Below are 17509 nucleotides of genomic sequence, written 5' to 3'. Positions count from 1 at the left end.
CATCACGTTGTTACCGAACACGCGCGAAGACACACGAGGCTAAATATAAATCGTGAAGATTTTAGAAGAGAGAAAAAAACATGAGGAATTTTTTTAGAAATTTAAAAGATAAAAACAAAATATGGTACAAGAATAAGAAAAACTCATGCAACAGCTGCAGCACCTACCAAATACTTATTATGGAAAGTTGCAGGTATAAGATTTTGCAATTATTCACACTCTGCATTCAGATTTTTAAGCTGATAATCCAAAGTAGATCTACAATCAAAGTTTCGTAATTCGACCGAATTCAGAATTTTTTTTTTGAATTTTTTTCCTCTCCTGATGTAATTCGATCACAATCAAATAATGAGTATAAAAAGTGAGATAAGGAAGAAACAAGACCACTTGACTATAGTTAATTGCAATTAATTGATTACGGAACTTTTATCTCGAGTCATGCTATTCCCAACGATTAGGTTGCACGCACGTGGATACAGTATCGATAATTAAGTATATAAAACTCTTCGTCTTCTCACGCGGAGTTAATTTATTCGATATAATTGCGGTATAGGTGCACCGCGCGGATTCAATTAGGCGTTAACTAGGTGTTTCACACCTGGTATAATAATCATTTGGCTTATATTATCATTAAATGCGTGCCTGAGTGTTTGTGCGTGGGTCTGTTTGTGTCGGGTGATATATAACCGGAACAAACTCCAACTACGGTACATTATATACGCTGATACCGCTGCAGCGTAGAAACTGAGATCGGCTTGGCTACGGGGCTCAAGTCGTAACACTAACTTGATCGAAGATAAATGCCGGTTTAATTGTAAGTGTACGTTACGTTACCGGTATATATTTATTAGTTACTAGCGCGAGAGTTACTGCAGGAATTTGACCTCAATTGCGATGCGTTTTATTTTTTTATTTTCAGAAATTGCCTTGCCGTAGCGAAATCAATTGCAAGTTGATAAATTTGTGTAAACTTTTAATAACTTCCGTGTTTTGGTGATATCTTTCTTTTCTCTCTCTTGTTAGTCTCGTACTCTCGTTAAATGCGATCAATTCCATGCATAACGTAATAAAAGAGGTCAAAGTTGACCTTAAACAGTTTACTAATGAACAAAAAAGTTGTACATAACGTCGCAGCCTTGATAAGAAATCAAAATCAGAGAAGATATATCGCACATTGAAGCCTGGCGCAATGAAATAAGCCCTGCTCTGAATTTTATGACAAAGTATAAATCTATTCACGATTTCTTTTTCCCATTTCCTCAGATAAAGCTTTTACCCCTTTTTTCCCTGAATCATGATAGACGATGAACATTCTTATATTTTATATTGACGCAGATATTTATAAAACACTTTCGGTGAATAAATATTTCTGTACAGCGAAATGGCGTTTCAAATAGAATTTCTCGTAATTTCCGTCTTGTCGTGTAGCCGGTGAATTGTTATCCCGCGCATAAGTTTAACTCGGCGAGGTCGTTAGGCGCGAGAATCGCGTGCCTGCAGAGCGGTACGGTGACTAGAAAAAAGAAAGATTCTCAAACGCCTTCGTATCTCACGTTGGACAGCGTCGATTGTCGACGATGATAATCCGATATAGGAATTCGCGACTTCTGCTATCCCGGGGCAATAAACTTCCGCCACACCAGAAAGCTCCGGTTACTTAAGGCGCGCCCCGAGTATCGAAGTCGATTTTACTTAAACAGCAAAAATTTTCCCTTGACGGGAAACACGAGATTATCGACCTAAGTTTCTAATGGGACTGCGCGATTACCCGATTCGTCGTAGACATCGATTAATTGTTTTGGTCAATAATTGATTGACCGTTTTCATAATATAATATAATTTCCGGTGATAGTTTATTTTTATCAATCGATCAATCGGACGTTTCAATAATTGTGTTTTCGATTAATCGCTTCTTCGATGAACCAATTATTCGAACCCTTTAATTATTCTTTCGTTTCGTTCCGATTAATCGGTTAATCAACTGCTTCAAATAATCGCATTTCGATTCATCGATAAATAGAATCTCTCAAACCACTCAATCCACTCTTTCAATCAATAATTTTTTCGATTCATCGATTAATCCGTCTTTCGACCTAATAGTTTTTCGATTAATCGTTCAACCTATCCCCCGACCTGACCTGTTTCCGATTGGTCGATGTCTATCGTAAGGAGGAGAAGCTGAAAAACGGTATACCGCAAAAATCTAGAGAGAATGAGGCCCCCTTTCCGAACAATTGTAAATCCGTTGCGTGTATTCACTTACCCAGACAGCCCTCCGCGTTGAGTCCGTAATGATCGAAATCGCAGCGGTCGCAGAGTTGGCCGGCAACACCTTGGAGACATTGACACTGACCGGTAACGGCATCGCATTCGATTCTGGCCGCTCCCTCTCCGCAATTGCACTCAACGCAGCCAGCGGTAACGTTTCCAAAGCCCTCGATGCACCTCGAGCAAGTTCTCCCGATGAACAAAGGCTTGCAGAGACACTGCCCGTCGTTGGAGTCGCAGTGAAGGGACAAACTTCCCAAGGGATCACAGTCGCAGGCTTGAAAACAAGAAGGGGATAAGATATTGCATTTTCGTAAATGTGGATAAAGAAACTGACATAAAGATTTGACATCAAGTTAATTGTTATCGAGTTAATTTTAATTTTTTAAATCAATTGTAAGTAAATTCTCACCCTTGCAATTCGGCTCCAACGGATCTCCGTAGTGCATTTTTTTGCATCTGTCGCATTTCCACCCTTCCGTATTTCCGCGGCATTCCAGACACCTTCCTGTCTCTTGATCGCACACGCCTCCGTTGCAGGAACATGGCTCGCAGATTTTTCCTGGGATTGTTGGCGATCCAAAGTAACCGACGTCGCAGCTGTATTGGAACAATTAAACAACGTGGAGAGTGACAAACCTGATTTAATTTACTCCTTTCCATCCTTATTTAAATGTCAAACTTTTTCTTTGGTGGTAAAACGGTGTTGAAAATAAATTTAATTTCCAAATATACGATATATCTACCAGAAATACGACGAATCAATGGAAAAAAACTACGAACCAGCACATAGAAAATAAAAATGGCACATTTTTTTCTATTGTTTCACATTATAATATAACGATCAAAGAATAATTTCCTTCAAACTTTCTAGATCAAATAATAAATCAGTTTCATTCAATGGTGCATCGCGATTGATTTTTATTTTATTTACCTTTCGCAGTGATCGCCGGTGTATCCCTTTGGGCACTGAGTGCAAACGTATCCGCCGTTCGGATTGTCCGGGTCTTCAAGTTGGCAACTGGGGCTAAAGTTATTTGACTCGACGCCAAGAGGGCACGAGCACTTCTTGCAATCGTCGGAAGTTCCTTGGCTAGGATCACCGTAGTATCCTGCTGCACAACGGTCACACTTTGGACCCACTGTATTGTGTTCACAGACCTGAGGAACGATCGTATGAATCAGAATTTTCAAACCCTCACGATAACGATCGATAAAACATATTTAAATTCCTTTCGACAAATAGCAATGTTGAATACAGTTGTTTAGCTCGTCATGAAATTAGCAGATCTTATTGAGTATTTATAATTTTTTTCTTTTTTTCTATCTGATACAGTTTCTATATGATTTTGAATTTAAAAAATGGTAATTCTTATTTTTTGTTTTTATGTTTTTATGTTTCAGAGAGAAATTAGATCGGTAGGAATAATTAACAAACGTACTGATATGAAAAATTTTTATTATTGTCAAAAATTAAAAGTCCATTTCAACTGTCTATTACAATTTCAAGTTAGCAACGGTAGGAGGACGTGGAAAACGCGATCTATATTATTCTCAGCGATCAATTGCCGTCTTGCGTGAATTGACCGGCCTTCGGTAAGGTAGACTCTTGGAAAGTCAGCTGGGAAGTTACCGACTGACGTTGTGATTTGCAACAAGTGAAAAGGGTTTGCCTTAAACAATACACGAAAAAATCACCGAATCTACTTTTTACTTTTGCAAAAACCATGATGGTGTTGTTATAGTTATGTAATAAAAATAAATTCAATGATATTTCATGTGAAACTTGGAAGGTAACTCGAGGTTCGAATTCAAAACGGTTCGTCTGCCGGAACGGGTAAATCAGGTTTATTCCTTTTCCGTTTCTTTCTGTTTCACTCGGTGCAACTCGTTTTGCCGGGTAACTTTTGGAACATGAGTAATTTAATGAGACTTCTTGAAAGTGAAAAAAAAAATGCAAGATTGGGATAACAATGAAATTATGAACAATAATAAATAATCGAACGAATAAAAGTATAGATCAAATCATGAACTTTGCCAGTTTTAAAATTCTCTAATTCACTGAGAAATCACTACCGACAATTTTGTTGGTATTACACTACCAAGAAATCAACCGCCTGCTATTTGCTTCGTTCGTTAACGAAATCAAACTTGAAAAGGAATTAGAAAATAGGCAAGAAGAAAAGAAAATGCAGAAAAAAATATATGCATCAATTGTTGAGAACGTTTTTTCATGACTTTCGTGAACCTTTCGAAACGAAAATATTTAAAAAAAACAAAAGTGAACGGGCAATAAATATATAGATGAATAAATGAGCAAAAAAACAACAACAATAACGAATCACTCACCCCACATTCACCCATGCGAAGATCGCAGGTGGCGGCGTGACCGTTGCAATCGCACTTGACGCACTTTTCAGATCGATCCAGATGATCGGAAGCGTTGGCAGGTTCGCTCACGTAGCCCCAAGCGCACCTTTCGCAGGATAATCCTGCATACCCTGCAGGACAATTGCACATTTCGACAAGAGTGCTGCCCTCGTTATCAGCCGAAGAATCGCTGAGTTCCGCCGTTGTGAGTATCACCTCGGAAAGTCTGCAGTGGGCGAATTCGTCCAAGAACAAAGGCATGTGCGTATGATGAAAAACGGAGAAGATTCGGGGGTGTTAGGGAGGCCAGGATGTAGAACAATACCCACCGTCCCTCGATTTGCTCCGTGTGATATCGCGCCCTTATCATAACTCGCTCAAGGTCCGCCAATACTCGAAGCATCTGAGACCTTGTCACCGGATCACCGCGATATTCGGTCTTCCTCAATCTGTGGGGTATGTTGTTGCGAACTTCTTCCTTGACGTGGTACCAGCCCCGTTCGCCAAGAGGCACCGATATCATCGCATCCTGACCCGAGTACCGCTCTTCTCCGTAAGCAATTTGCATTCCGTTACCACCCTGATGTCCAATTGCGGGACAGGAAGAAATTATTGGAAAAGGAACACGTGATAGACGTATCGTTCGTTCTTTCTTCTTATAGCATGAAAGACAAGAAGGATGAAAAATTTTTCTCCCATACTTACGATCAGGATAACGTCCGGCTCGATAGTCGGTTTGCCGCTGCTATCACCGCGCATCACGATCCAGGTAACAGTGAAGGTGATATTGCTGCCGTAAGACGTGAGTCTATTACCTCCATACACCTTCGGCGCCAACCAGTAAGGAGTGTAATCTAGACTCGAGGGATCAAAGACCAGAGAACCGCTTTCCGGCTCTATTTCCGGGAAAACAACACGCGATGCGTTCATGTCGCTGACCAGCCAACCCTCGCGTGTTGACAGCTATAATTGTCAAGGTGATAGTCAGAACTGATTCGCACATGGTAAAATACAAAAAAAGATTATGATCTCCACCGCGAAATTGATCAGGCTTCGATTCCGATATTCACGAGTATGATATCCATTCCCCGATGAAGATCATGAGGGCTGAAGTTCAACATCAAATGACGAAACAAAAAAATACATGTATAATATACATATATCTATATACATATATATATAATTCACCATGCCGAATGTCAATCTTGCGTCAGAGCATTCTCGAGTGAGGCCGGAGCAAATGCATGGAAGACAACCGTCCTCGTTTTCACGCGTCAGAGCGAAGTACCCGGGTTTGCAAAAACTGCAAAATTCCCTAGCGACGTTCGCCTTGCATAGGCAATCGCCCTCGCAATCGTGGGATGGAAGAACGCCGCGTGAGTCGCAAGGGCAAGGCATGCAGTCCGGAAATTGACGGTACCCGGCGGCACACTGGTCACACTTGTACCCCGAGTATCCAGGCTTGCACTCGCAGGCACCTGCTACCTGATAAGCAGACCATAAGAGTTTTCGGTTAGTAATAAAAGTGTAACATCGAGAAAAATTTTATTTGTTACAGTAGCTAGAAGAATTCAGTAAAACAGGTATTGTTAAAAAAACTGTTTGAATATTGTTGGAATTACGGAAAACGAGGTACGCGTAACCATCTTGCGCTATCGTCGATCCTTTCTTGGTTATTGCAACGCTGAATCAGTTTCTGAGGTTTACTCTACTTTTATAGTTAAACAAGGCTTTAACGTCAATTTATTAAAAAATAAAATTTATTCAAAATAAAAATAGTTAAGGACTGAGCGGTAACCGGAACGAAAAATTTCTCTCGGTGAAGGTACCTTGCCGATGCGCGTGAAGGAGTCGTCGGGTGTGCAGAATCCTGTGCTTCCGCGGAGGTCGCAAGTGCATGGAAGGCAGGGCTCAGAGGCGTTGGGGAGGACTCCGTTGGGTCTGTAGTAGCCGACTTGACACTTCTCGCAGTTTATTCCTGTCGTGTGTTCCTGATGAGAGTGATAGAGAGAGAGAGAAAGAGGGAAAAGAAAGTGTTTCGTGTAACTAGGGGAACTCGGGGCAACGCGATGTCCTCTCTGTTGTTATTGCATTATAATTAAACAGGCGTATTGCCACGGCGTTGAGTCATCTCTTTGCGGTGAGTGTACGGTTGCCAAAATATTAATCCATCGCCGTACTTCTAATTGCAGAGCAATCTTCATTATTTCGAGGTTCTGCGTTTGGAACTTTTACTGTACGCAGCAACGAAAGCGGAAATTTACGGGGTGTGCGCTATAAGATGATTTTGAGGATGGATCGGCGGTTGAGAAATAGGGAAAAAATTGCTTCAAAAATTTACAGGACAATGTTATTTGCACCGTTCATATAGGAAACACGAATAAAACAGCGTCTCTACTGTGAGACAGGAATAATCAGGAGCTAATTAAATAGCACAAGCTAAAAAGTCGACGATTTGGGGAAAAGTTTTATAACTGAAACGTTTCAAATAATAAAACTTTGGTGCGTTTCGTACTATTCTTCAGTTTTTGAGCTCATTGTCAGTTTGCTCGCTGAGCGGATTCCCACAAACTGTGAGAAAAACGTCTCAAACTACATCTGAGGATCTGAATGGTGAGCAAAATAAACCCAAAAACATTAGAACCAGCTGAAAAACACCAGAGTTTAATTATATCGGACATTAATTCTAGACGTAAAACCTTTTCTCGAATCGTTCATCATTTTTAGTTTTCGTTATTCAAATTTTCGCCGATTTATTTATGTAACGCATATCGAAAATTTTCCCCACGACTTTTCTCTTTTCATAATTTTGGAGTCCGATTTGTCCCTGATACTTTCAGCCAACAACCCTGAGGTACAGTAATCAAAACGCAACCATAGCTCCGCCAGAGGTTCGTATTGCCCCGGCTTCCCCTGCTTGCAACGATTTCTCAATTTGACGGTTAAAAACTACCGGCAGACATCGGTGCTACGTAGTTGAAGAAGGGATAATTACCGTGCAGTTTAGGCATACGCCTCCGCCCCGGTACTTGTCACGGATATCGAGAGAGGACCTTTGATTAGCTACTTCTGGATCGTACATACAGGCCGTCGCGTGACCGTGGCAATTGCATTTCTCACAGTGAAACCCTCTTCCACTTGTACCCGGCCTCCAAGGTACTTGGTTATAAATCGGGCAGCATTTGTTGCATCGTTCGCCGCACGTGTGACGTTCACATTCGCATTCCTGGCGCTGAAAACCGATCACAAGTTCACGGTCAAATCTTCGTTTGTAGATACTCTGAAAGCCAGTCTTTCAGAATTCGACGAGGTAAACTATTTCATACAAGAAGCTGGTGCTCGAGCTGTAAATTCACGCTACATAATTATAGTTCCACCTCACCCGAAGCAAAACTTCTCCAAGTGTCGTATGTTTTATATTTTCAGCAGTTGATTTTTCAGTTTTTGAAATTTCGTATATGGAACCTTCTAAAGTATCAAATATTTTCGTTTCGTTTAGTTTCCGGACTATGTGCATGTACCGTGAAGTAACCGTTCAGTTATAAAGTTGATATTATAGAATTCTGATTGCGTTATAGCGTGAACCACGTTCTTCAAAGTTCGTTTCAACGTATAGGATTTGTTTAAATTTCTCTGACGCTGTTGTACAGTTTAGAATGACGTATCCTAAAACTGCAGCCATTAAAGCAAGCCTGGATTGGAAGGTCCCCGGCATCTGCGTGTGGCTTTTGTGGTCGAAGAAACGTTAAACTCTATAAGCAAACCGCCAAGAACAGCACAAGAAAAATTTACATCCTCTCATAATAAATCGGAACGTTCTAAGAATAATTTTTATTTCCACCACCGTCTTATGCCGAATATCGCAGCTTGCATTGTGGTTACGGATATTTGGCTTCTACCAATGGGCGCAGTTTCGGTATTGCACTCGATGCCACAAATGGCCACTCAGCACGACAGCCAAGGGTTATGTTGCCGGTAAATTTTACAGTAACCACAAATCTTCGTCTTAAAAAAATTTGTTCGAAGGAAATCAAGATTTCCTCGTTCTACTAACGGTTTTGGAATTTCAATCAAATAAATGATTGTATACCTGATTCTTCATTCATCGATTTGTACTCAAAGTTTTTAACCAAATTCGTTGTTTACGAGGATCGGATAATTTGTGTAGAAATATTCCAATCAACAATTGCTTGCGATGCACTTGGAGCATGCTTTGAAAAATCTTATCGTGAAGACCAGATAAGAAAAAAAAAAACAGTTGAATAAAAATAATAGAGGGGACGAAGTCTCGAATTCCCCAACGTAATTCAGTCGTTTATACAACGTCTCGTCTGCGGTCTGAAGTTTGCGGTTAGAGGGTTAATACCGATCACCGTGGTTCGATTCTACAGCGGAGATGATTATTCTCCTCGAGATTTTCATATAATGCGCGTCGTTATGCCTTATACGTACATCGAACGTAATATATGACGAAGATTTCGCACGATATGTGTATCGGAAAATAAAATTATGCAGAGGCGTGCATAAATATTCACGTTGAATCGAATTCCGCGCAGCGGCATCAGCGATCGTTTCTAAGCGCTTTTTAGACCGAAGATCGGCTCTTGAGCTTCGGGCGCAAAAGGCGATGATCCACGAAGATACGCTCCGGATTATAATCGACTTTTGGCGACGCGACCGGTAATTGAACGATTTTTTGGCGGTACAATGGGTTTGGAGATCATCGACTCTTCTTTTCGGCCCTCTTTTGAATCGAATAATATATCCTCCTAAGAGCATAGGGCGCATTTCGATCTCACCTCGGCACAGAGGAGTGTCAACGAGCATCTCAAACATCTCGATATTATGGCTCAATCACAACGAATGAGTGACAATTTAATTTAAGGTGACAAACATTGCCGAATGGAGAAAATAGAATCAGGACTCATCGATTCGATCAAATTGTTGTCACTTTTTTAACTGTTTGATATTTTTCACCATAAATCACTCCTTTTTTTTGAAATTCTATTCAATAGAGGGAATAAATTTTTTCAAGAAATGAAATAGGAATGAAAAATTTGCACATTTTCTTAAATCTGAAATTGTCAATTCACGCAGCTGTAATAAAGTCAAGATTTTTATACCGTAAATTGAACTGTAAATTGGCACTAGAATTGCATATTTATACTATAACCGATATTGTCGAATTGATTTTAAATTTACATGTAAACTTTGGGCCGTTCTCCATTGAAGAAATTGGAGTTTTTTCCAATCCAATCCGAAACACAAACTTTTACCATTGATCATAAACAAGGATCAAAGAATTGCTCATTTAATCGAGTATCAAGTCCTTGCATTAAGATTTTTCCATCGAAATAAAAATTCCATCGCTATTTATTTTCTTCGTGAGTATTATCAAAGAACGCGATTCGTTTGGTTTTCGCAAAGCGGCGCAGCTGCGAATCGCAAGCCGACACGAAGCGAAACGTACTGCAGAGGAATCGGCCAAAGAACTGGTAGGAATTAGACCGATTCGGTTGGGACCACTTTAGTGTCTTATTCGGTCTGCGTACCCGCATATAAGGGGCGGAACGGTGTCATCGAAAAATGCGATGCTAACTAATTGCTTTATTATACGTTTTACTTGAGCAGAAACGGCGAATACATCTCGCATCCTCCAAAATTTATGACGGTGGTTTCTCGAAATCTCAGGAAAAGAAATTCAGACTTTTAAGTTTGTACTCAATTTTTGTGAGCGTACATAACATTCGAATCTGGTTATAACTTATACCAAATTTAGCGGTACGGTAAATAACATGGTAAATTTTATTACTTTCTATGCATTTCATGCTTGATGGTAAGATAAAATTTCAAATCATCGATACAAATGTTATAAATCATTTCCAACTCACCCTATGATGGACGCTGTAGCGACATTGAGAAGCGTGACCAGAACAAAGACAGTGTCCACCGATGTTGATCTCCTTGATAGAATAAAAGCCCCTCCGTTTATCGACGATTGTTTCGCCCATTGGCCTCAATCCCTGAAATCTTAGCCGGACGAACCGAGCTTGCGTGAACTCTTCGAGCTCTGAACTGTGGTTCAGAGCGCCAGGCCGACCGTTTATGAGATACGTGTGAATCTGAGAATTTGCAAGAAAACACACAGGATTGATGAAATCATAGATGAATACGCGGCAGGGAGAGTAGATGAAAAATTTGGATCATTGATATTCTTTTCTCGTAGAGTCAAGCCTGAGCAGTCTGACTTGATACGCAACGTTCAAAAATTTTCTGAATCATAATTGCGCAAATTCTAAAACTGTAAAAAATTGAATTTGACGTGTTTCAATAATTCGACAAAAATGCACAAGACGTGAAAGCAACTTTGGAACATTATTCGCGATTAACACTGACAATTTTAAACGAGGAATTTTGAAAATTTCTTATATAACAGGATTCTATTGTAGATATCTTTGCAAATGATAAAGAATCACCTCGGCCAGTTCTATCAATTTCGCAAATTAGAAAAGGCTTGTCCGTATCAATCTTGAGCCAACACGCGAAGTATACATGCGTAATAATCGCTCGCGAACATCGATGAGCGTTGATACCCATATAAGTTGACGGATGCGTATACCTATACATAGGTATATACATATACGTATACATATATGCATAAACCGCACCGCATATACACGTATGTACGCGTAAGTTCGTCCCGCGGTGTTGAGAGTTAATTTTTTTGTACACGGGTACAAAATCTTAGCGAGTATCTTAACTGGCTTCAAGTTCAGGGCATATACCTGACTAGGGAGAGTGCAGCCAATGGGAATGGCCAACGGCAAGAAGGGCCATTTACGGAAGCGAGTGTCGCTCGTTTTTTGGATCGTTTACTCGTCGCGCGCCCCATGCGCAAGAGGATCCGCTGCTCCACCGCCTGCCGCACGTACACCTACACGTATACGTGCATGCATACGTACATCGTACACACGTACGTGCGAGATGCGCTCTCTTATATTCTCGTTCTCTATCTCACGGCAATGGCGCGCAATGCAATGCGATGCGATGCGATGCGATGCGATGCGATGCGAAGGGAAGGCAGGCAAGCTACGGTGGGACGACGACACGATAATTGTTCCTTTTCCCAGAGTTCGTGCAGCAGCAGCATCACTGCCGTAATTAAAACCCTCGTTGGTTGGTATTTAACTTGTAGTATTATTATGGCCCGTGCCATATGCAGCGCCGCAAACAAGATTAAGCGCGTGCGGTGCGCGCGCCTTTCCTTCATCGTCAATTTGTTTCTTCATGCGATTAAAAATAAGAGACGCGGATTCGACGAGATTCCATATTAACAAGAGAGAAAAAGAATGGAAGACATATTGAAAATATATATCTCCTCTTGTGTATAAATAAACGACTACGGTAAGAATGGGAGAAAGAAGTTCCTTGTACTTCTTTATACCGAGTACACTGCAACTACTTTGCAGTCGGTTATGGCTATATCCTTCTACGGTATCTGTAGCAATCTGGACAGTTTTCTTTGAGATATTGCAAGTGCGTATATACTTCTTATGCTTCTCACGCTTCCGACACGGCGTGATATACTATCAGTTTTCATTAAAAAAAAAAAAAACAAATTTAATCAAACCTCGCAAGTTTTTCAAATACTATACAAGGAATAGTGAAATGAATAGTGAAAGATGATATAGGATCGTGTACAGATTTAATATTTTAACCATTCTGTATTTTGACTCTCTACTTGTTGAATTTTCTCTACTTGGACTTTCTGCATTTTATTAACTCTACGCGTTAAATTTATACGCCTTTGAAAATTCGATATTTAGGCCTCTCCATCAATCGGGAATTCCAGTTTATTTACCCCCCGCACGTTTATTTATTTTTTTTCGCAGTGTAAAAGTAATAAAAGAAAGCTAAAGAAAAGGAAAAGTCGTTGACGTCGATTTAAGAATATTAAAAGAAGAATAAATGACATCCAAACGATCGAAGTACTTAATTAAATGCGATTATTAACTTCACATACCACTTGAGTATAGAAGCCTCGTTATACGCCGGGTTAAACGAGGGTTTAATAACATCCGATTGAAAAAAATGATCCAAGATTTATGTTGCAGGCAATTTAAATAATTGCGCGGGCAGTCAGGCAGGTAGTATAACGGCACTGCGGGGACTCGCACAAAGGCAATTGGGTCCACCCATGTCGAAAACGTGTACCTGTATAGAGGTAGGTACCGGAGACCGAGTAAGGCAAGACGCCGAAAGCGCTGCTAATCGGGTATCAACGCACAGAATCGTCTCAATTATAATTCGACGTACCTAAAACGGAGACGCGAGTTTGACGACGAATGCGCGGAAGACTAAGAATGTGTAAAAGACAAAGGAGGAAATGACGACGACGATGACGATGACGATAATGGTGATGGCGATAATAAGTTTAAGAATACCGCGCCGTTCTCCATGGGCGTTGGCCGATAGTACGAGCTGGTGCAGACGACTTCGGTATCGCTGACGTAGGTCGGTTTCCCTGTAACCGGAGGCACCGAGTATCGGGTCCAGCATTCCTCGTCTGTGGGGGCGTAGTACTGCCAGGGAAAGAAATTACTCCCGTCCAAAGATCGCTCCAGGATCCAGGCCGCCGGAAGCGGCGAATAACCAGCCTTCACGATCACGTACGCTATCTGGTACACCTGTAAACAGAGAGAGAGAGAGAAATGAAACGACGGTGAAATATTAGACTGGGAGTCAAGGAACGAAGAACAAATGCGGGGGCAGAAGAAATTGAAGACCGTCGTGAAGTCCAGTCGTTTTTTTTTTTCCGGAGTAATGAGACGCGGAGACAAGATGCATGGCCTCTTTTGGAAATACCCCCCCCCCCCCCCCCCCCACAACCCCGTCATAATATCGCAATAACGGCAATGATCTGCAGGTACAAGACAGCGCATATCTCATGTCACGGACGGTACTACGGACTGCCAAAAACCGTAGAGAAATAAAGATTCAGAGACATGCAGGAGGTTCGGATCGATGGTTGAACACGGCAGGTACATCTAATCCCCGAAAAGGAACAATCGACAAATAATTGGAGGCGGTTTCTAATCGAGACGCAGTTTGGCGGAGAGTTGGACATGTCCTTACATGGAAGAGGAGAGCGAAGGGGATAGAAAGGGAGAAGGAGAGGGGCTGAAACATGTGGAGACACGTCGTCTCACGACTCCGAAGTCTCGAGGGCTGCGCGTCGAAGACTCGAGATCGAAGTGAAGAAGACAACGAAGCTAGTGGCGAGAGGACCCAATGGCTGAATGTCCCAAGTACATAGGTTGTAGGTATCGAGGAACTCCGTGACGAAAGTCGGCGACTAACCTCCGACAACGTTTAATGGTGGCGAGGAGGTGATAAACCCCGGCATCCCCGAGACCGAGGAAGAGGAAGAGGAAGAGGAGGAAGAGGAGGAGGAGAAGGAAAGCCGATGAGACACTCCAGGAATAAAACAAGCCACGAAAACACCGTCTCGGTGGGTGTAGCGCGACCTAAGCCAGTCCAGCACGTGCGTCCTACGTAAATATTTGTGCTAGGAAGCGCATTTTCAGCCCCCGCGGTACGGCTCAGCTACCGCTGCACTATACATACAATATCTAGAAGCTCCTTTCACCGCTAACGTTAATACTTCACACGATTCCTTATCCCGTCAAGGAAGACCAGCTCTGGTCTTACTTAGCCACGGGTATTTCGAGCTTTCGGGATCCGGATGCAAAACCCATCAGTTCAGTTAACAACAAAGGAATATCCTGTCACTTCTTCATCCATCGGCGGAGGGTGAAGATTGGTTCGTACATGACTGTCGACCATCGAGTTTCGAGTATCCTTCGTTGTGAGATTCGGAGTAATTATTGGTACCACTGTCATTCGGAACTTATTGTACCGATAGAGGTTTCGAAAGCTGAAACTGATAAGGTTGCTGGTTAATCTGAATTTGAGAATACTAGAGAATACTAGACTCTCGAAAAGCCTGTTGCGAAAAGTGGTGCTTTCGGGAATCGTTGTAGTTTTTGTGCCCACACGGAAGCGGTTGAAAAACCGGTGCGGATTTGCCGATGACCCGGGCAGCATGGAGTGAGAGTCCGCTTTGTTTGGCAGTCCCAGGAGGTTATATTTCCTTTCGAGTTATTTAGCGGTGAAAAAACGTTCCCTCAACGTCCTCCGTAGTCGTCGTCGTCCTCCCTCCACCTCCTTCTCTTCTTCCCTTGTGAAGAGAAGAAACCGGCACCGCGCCGCGCGGTTACTTTGGCGAGTTCCCTCGGATCGTGGGGGCAATCATCATTCCATTCTAAATACGGCCGTGCGTTCTGTTCATCTCTCTGAGAAACCCGCGACGCCGTTGGAGGAAGAGGACCATAGCAGCAGCAGAAGCAACAGCAGCTCCTGGGTCTAATGATTCAAAAAGACCAGCTCACGTTCGTCCGCGTGACTGACAGGTTGTTGTTCCGTCGAAACGTATGTTTCATTCGAACGGAATTCCCGGTAACTGCTAAAATTTTCCTCCAATTTTTTACGGTACCGGCCAATGACCGACTGTATAAACGAGTGCAGACCAGACGCATTAGATTTTAATCGAAAGCCGATGAGAGGAGGACGTTACCTAACTACAACGAGCAATAGCGTAACGAATTACTTTTTCACACGATGCGATCTTGCGTCTAGCACAACTTGGATTACAAGGTACAGCCCCTAAAAGGATTCGACCAACGTCCGCGTTCACGATTTTTTACCGATCACGGTGGCGAAAATAATACCGTTCACGATTAGCCAATCAATTAGAGAATTCGTGAATGGGTAAAGAATCTTAAATATGTATAAATAACGCGATGCAAAAAGGAGAAATCGCTTACGAGAGGACAGGAGAGACGGCGACGGGAATCGCAAGGAGTGCTTCTGAGGTTTGCGGAGCCGGAGATTCAGCGCGTTGCCTTTTACGGTAGCAAAGATAGAGAGGATACCCAATGGTAATTTATTAGTAGCCACCCTTATAGCGGCCTTCCTTGGTGCTCTTCGAGCTCGTGCACAGGTATTTCCTTAACAGGAATTTGACTCGTGAGAAACTCCGGCTCCTCCTGATACACGAGGGCAAAGTGGAGCACGCCGCTGTTGGTCGAACGACAATGGAGAAAGGAGGGAAAACAGAGACGTTTTAAATCCAAGAAGGAGACAAGCGAGTAAAGGAAGAAAAAAATGCGATACTCTTACACGCGTAACGCTTGTCAACGATACCGATTTTTAACTTTACTTTGATATTCTCGATCCTGTCCGCGCAAGGGACTCTCAACAACCGCGTGTGTAATTTAATCCTTGGGGTTTGACATCGGCGGGGATAAAATAATAATCGGATTATCTCGGCACGCTTCGGTTAAATTTCACAGTCGATTATTACAAGTCGAATCAGAAGTCCGGGCGACTCGACCATCCAGATTATAACTATTATTATATCTGGCACACCCATCTTCTCCTCTGACGCGAAGATGTCCGACCGCACATATGAAGGGAAACAAGATAAAAGTGAAGAAAAAGTCTGCGTCGTCGTACAGAAGTCCTCCTCCTCTTGTGTATACATTCGTTTGTATATATGTATGTATATACACATCGGTCGGTCCACTCAACTCCCTGAGCTACCTCCGGACCGCATCAAGCACAGCTTTTTCATCTTCATCTTTCTCCGCCTCCGTTTATCCATTCTTGAATTTTCTCCATATCAAAGAATCACTTCGATGTTTTGTTCCTGTAGTTGATAAAAATTATTGTTAAATTTTCTGCGACGGGTATACACATTTTTCAACCTCCCGGTACGCATTCATGGTGCCATGAAGGATGTTCCTCTTCCATTTCCGTGCGAACGGTCCGTTTCTCGTCTCGTCTTTTGGTACATGCGCCGTTAAAAATTGATTTCCCGGTGAAAGTAGTGACCAACGGTCGTCACCCTGTGGGAAGAAGAGGAGGGCATGAGAACGAAGATCGGAGTATCGCATCGCCGCGCCGTCTGGCTGACTTGAAACGGCGCCAGCTGGCGCCGACGACACCAGGATGACTGGTGGTGGTGATTCTGCCGTGTCTCCCAGAGGCGACGCGTCGCGACGTCGTTCTCTCGTTTCGCTTTCGTCTCCCCCAATTTCTTACTCATTTTTTGTTATTTTTTTTCTTCTTTTTTTTCCTGTATTTATATTTAGTAGGTGTATAGACGTTAAGCGTGCGTCTATACGCACCTTACACCTTGCGCACGTGTACGGTGTAAGTATATCCGCGTGTATATGTAACCTTTAACTCCCATATACTAAACGGAGAAAAAGAGAGAAAGAATTGAGCTAGAGAGAAGTAGACGGAGGAAGAGATTGGAGGAGTAAAAACAAAGGTGGAAAAACACGGCGAGATATGTATAGGAAAAAACGTTCAGACAAAAGTGTAAAAAACTAAACGAATGGAAGAGAAGAAGGATACTTTACGACCGATAGATCTCTTCATTACTCAACGACACTCTCAGGCTTGACAGTGGAGCAACACGGATTGATATTAGTACCGCTATAAACGCGACCACAGCCATACGTAATGGCATGTTTTCAATATACGTATACACACAGTTGACAATTTGTTTAACAGAAAATCGGCTTGTTAATTCAACGTGATTCGATCAGAATAACGAAAAACAAAAAAGAAGAAAATAATCATGTGACTTGGAAAACTGGGTGAAAAACCAAAGTTGAATCGCGGTTTATTTGTCTATCAATCATTTTTTTCAAAATTTTCACTATGAAAGTATTCCGCACGACAAAGTCTTAATTCTCTCTTCTCAGAGAGAAGGCTTGAATGAAGGGAGGATGAGTCTTCC

General features: G+C 42.2%; 1 protein-coding gene across 1 annotated transcript in view; it reads right to left on the bottom strand.

Moving 5' to 3' along the window:
• LOC124176468 (laminin subunit alpha-1-like) overlaps positions 1-17509 on the bottom strand; it is a 155042-nt gene that overhangs the window by 35766 nt on the left and 101767 nt on the right. Inside the window, exons 7-17 of the mRNA XM_046557817.1 lie at positions 13083-13325; positions 10530-10760; positions 7634-7870; positions 6468-6629; positions 5827-6123; positions 5344-5601; positions 4968-5218; positions 4618-4864; positions 3203-3429; positions 2681-2868; positions 2264-2545 (exon numbers count right to left, since the gene is read on the bottom strand). Coding sequence (XP_046413773.1) covers positions 2264-2545; positions 2681-2868; positions 3203-3429; positions 4618-4864; positions 4968-5218; positions 5344-5601; positions 5827-6123; positions 6468-6629; positions 7634-7870; positions 10530-10760; positions 13083-13325 — 2623 coding nt within the window. The remainder of the gene's footprint in view (positions 1-2263; positions 2546-2680; positions 2869-3202; positions 3430-4617; positions 4865-4967; positions 5219-5343; positions 5602-5826; positions 6124-6467; positions 6630-7633; positions 7871-10529; positions 10761-13082; positions 13326-17509) is intronic.

This window comes from Neodiprion fabricii, chromosome 2 (genome assembly GCF_021155785.1).
Source record: "Neodiprion fabricii isolate iyNeoFabr1 chromosome 2, iyNeoFabr1.1, whole genome shotgun sequence".
Lineage (NCBI taxonomy): Eukaryota > Metazoa > Arthropoda > Insecta > Hymenoptera > Diprionidae > Neodiprion > Neodiprion fabricii.
This window is presented reverse-complemented; position numbering and strand designations above follow the sequence as displayed.